General features: G+C 33.7%; 1 protein-coding gene and 1 long non-coding RNA gene across 2 annotated transcripts; both read left to right on the top strand.

The window, feature by feature from the left end:
* The first annotated feature begins 343 nt into the window (after positions 1-343).
* LOC111083544 lies at positions 344-1,030 on the top strand. The gene has a single exon (XM_022380129.1). It carries the CDS (start codon positions 344-346, stop codon positions 1,028-1,030), a length of 687 nt encoding a protein of 228 aa, XP_022235837.1.
* Positions 1,031-1,558: 528 nt separating this feature from the next.
* On the top strand, positions 1,559-3,215 carry LOC111083543. Its single transcript, XR_002609098.1, has 2 exons — positions 1,559-1,639; positions 3,078-3,215. It is a non-coding gene; the product is annotated as an uncharacterized LOC111083543 (long non-coding RNA).
* The last annotated feature ends 484 nt before the right edge of the window (positions 3,216-3,699 follow it).

Here is a 3,699-nt window from a genome sequence, read left to right as displayed (position 1 = left end):
GGAGGAATAGGTAGGTATTCAGGTTATAACAACATAATTAAGTTGTACTTTCTGGCTTACTCCATCAGGAATAGGTAGGTATTCAGGTTATAACAACATAATTAAGTTGTACTTCCTGGCTTACTCCATCAGGAATAGGTCAATATTCAAATGCCTAAGCTACAGTAAAAATGTTATAGTAGAAGTAGAGACTGTGTTACTTGAAGTCAACTGATATTCATATGTATCCCATTTAGAGTTTAGTTTAGAAAATTTTTTATGTGCATTCTGTAATTGAACAGATGAGATTTCAACACTTTCTTTGAATTCATATAATTGTGATGATATGAGCTGTAATTGTGATATGACATATAATTGTGATGATATGAGCTGTAATTGTGATATGACATATAATTGTGATGATATGAGCTGTAATTGTGATATGACATCAATTACAGCTCCTATCATCACAGTTACACGTCATACCACAATTACAGCTCCTATCATCACAGTTACACGTCATACCACAATTACAGCTCCTATCATCACAGTTACACGTCATACCACAATTACAGCTCCTATCATCACAGTTACACGTCATACCACAATTACAGCTCCTATCATCACAATTACACGTCATACCACAATTACAGCTCCTATCATCACAATTACACGTCATACCACAATTACAGCTCATATCATCACAATTACAGCTCATATCATCACAATTACAGCTCATATCATCACAATTACAGCTCATATCATCACAATTACAGCTCATATCATCACAATTACATGTCATATCACAATTACAGCTCATATCATCACAATTATTGGTATGACGTGTAACTGTGATGATAGGAGCTGTAATTGTGATGGTATGACGTGTAACTGTGATGATAGGAGCTGTAATTGTGATGGTATGACGTGTAACTGTGATGATATGAGCTGTAATTGTGTTGATATGACATGTAATTTGCCTAGATTGCTAAGAATTAGTATTAATCAGTATTCTTCTATATGTAGTGTATTTCAGACAAGTGCCTTGTAAATGTTATGACTTTGTACCTATAAATTTTAATAAATGTATTTACATGTAGCTCATATAGAAAAAATAATAATTCAACCCTAGAAGTACCGATGAGGGTTCAAATGGACCCCATAAACATCTTATAAACTGTTTTATATACCATATTGCTTATAAATTCATTACTTTCTTACAAACAAAAAAAGTGATTAATATTGTAGCTAATCGTATTAACAACTGCTGGCACCCTCTAGGTATCTTACATAGAGTGATTTCCTACCAATTTTGTTTGGCCAATACTTTACATTGAGTGTTATGATAGGCAAAAAAATGACAATATTCAAAATCATGTGATACATGAACCCTGACCCCACTAGTAGTGAATGTATAAAAACAAGTAGGTAACTTGATCATTGTCTCACAAGAGCGATGCTTGTCGGAGTCTGCAGGTGTTATCAGCCTTACTTGTTCTTATTTCCAGAAAAGTTCTTCACTTGTACCACAGAATATGTTTGTAATGTTTATCCTCTTTGTTGTAAATATTCAGCTTATTTATCATTATTAAACACTGACTGTTTTTTTTTCCTATAGATTTGTCTGGGTTGACTTTACAACACTCGGGTGAAACATCAGGTAAGGTAATGATGCATAAATAAGTAAATAAATTTTTTAAAGATTTATTTAATTCTTGTATAATGACACGAGAATGTGGTATGAAAGTGTTATTTAAAATACTATAAATGTAAACCAAATAATGATAAAGTTTTTTTAAAAAAAAAGAAACTTAAGAATCGTTGTATTTTGCACCAAGCTTGAGTTATTTTCAACGTACGTAGAGTATTGTATAACTCAATTAAAACAGTGTTAAACAATGATGTATATGTTTATCTTGTATATATTGTGAACTGTGGTGTCTGTCTGAACAATCGTCTCTCTCCTGTTTACGGCAGCTACCTCCCGTGCTGCATTTGAAAAGCTGGTAAAGCTCAACATTCATTTTTGAAATGATGGAAGAACAGCCATGAATATTATTGATGGCAAATTTTATTTTGCAAGCATGATATTCTACACTAAATTTTAGTAATTAATCACACTATCATTCACATTTTTTAAATGTGGTATAAGTTAAAGAATAAGAGTGTAGATTTACCATCATGTGTTATTGTTGAGCAGCTCTTAGCATGACAGAAATACTCAACAATTATTTTTTGCATTGGGCAGTATAAATAGCTCAGAGCTTTGGCTCTGAGTGAAACCAAGAGTGCAACACAATTAACCTTTTTAAAGTCCTTGAAATAATTCAAATTGATAGAGTAATTTAAACTTTTCTTGTCACTGGGGACGGTTACTTTAGCTTGTTGATTATACTTCAAAGTATGTATATTATTGTTTAAATCAACTACCTGTTAAACAGTGATGTTTATTGATTTTACACGCTTGACTTGGCCAGTGGTTGGTATTTGTTCATTGGTGGAGATTGTGGCATTAAGAGTTTTGTAATATTTATACACATGAAGACAGTTAATAACAGAGCAATAAATATTTCTTAATGACATAACATTTCATCAGTGGCTTCTAAAAACATATGAACATACCATACTTTTCATTAGTTAGGTCAGAATATTGAGTATTGGCACTTGCATGATTTAAGTGAACAGAAATTACAAAGTTTTGATCTGAATATATAAATCTAGTAATAGTAATAAATAGCTACTAATGTGTTTCCCTCGAACGCTAAAGAGATATTAATCTGAATGCATGACATCGGGTGCCTAACAGAGAGAGACATTATATCCCCAGTAGTTGGTGAGTTTTACAATATTCAGTTTCCTTCACTTAGGCACTGTTTATTCTAGTAACGAAGTGTGAAATTACAAGTTTTTCATATTTAAATGGTTACTGTGTTGGTTTTAATGCTGTAATATATAGCTATATAATATGATGATAGATTGTATTTGCAGATAAAAGTTAATTTCCTTAAATTTTTTGTTGTTAGTTTTAAACTCTCGTGTTAATCTTCGAAAGATGTTGTTTTACTGTAACAAAGTTTTGGTATGATGAAAAAAAAAAGAATCCTGTGTGATCCCACATCAAGGCCAGCAGCATGCAGTGTCTGTATTTGGAGGGGCAGAAAATAGGCTAGTCAAGAACGAGTATGGAAAGCTGGAAAGTGGACCAGGTGGGGTACAAGCCCTACAACACGTGGGACCGCAAACTGTACAACACCATCCAACCCCATCCCATGATGCTTTTGGCCGAGCTGCTGTTCACCAGCCAGCGGGTAAGTACATTTTTACTTGCTCATACTTTCAAGTGTAGATTTGTTTGTATAGTGTTTAGTCTTGTTGAGATTTTAAAAGCTTTATAAATCATTTTATTATAGAGAAATATTGAGATAGCATTCAATGACTGGATATTACCTAGACTTGCAGGAAATGATGGAAGTAGTCATTTATATTCCCATCTAGTATCTCTACGTGTCTGTAAAATACTGACGTGTAGCATGTGTCTAGTCTCTCTCTCTACGTGTCTGTAAAATACTGACGTGTAGCGTGTGTCTAGTCTCTACGTGTCTGTAAAATACTGACGTGTAGCGTGTGTCTAGTCTCTCTCTCTACGCGTCTGTAAAATGCTGATGTGTAGCGGGTGCCTAGTCTCTCTATGCGTCTGTAAATGCTGACGTGTAGCGGGTG

This window comes from Limulus polyphemus, unplaced genomic scaffold (assembly GCF_000517525.1).
Source record: "Limulus polyphemus unplaced genomic scaffold, Limulus_polyphemus-2.1.2 Scaffold10035, whole genome shotgun sequence".
Taxonomy (NCBI): Eukaryota; Metazoa; Arthropoda; class Merostomata; order Xiphosura; family Limulidae; genus Limulus; species Limulus polyphemus.
This window is presented reverse-complemented; position numbering and strand designations above follow the sequence as displayed.

Bases quoted from the DNA above. Each gene is read 5' to 3' on its own strand.
- LOC111083544 (XM_022380129.1), top strand. From the start codon at position 344: ATGACATATAATTGTGATGATATGAGCTGTAATTGTGATATGACATAT.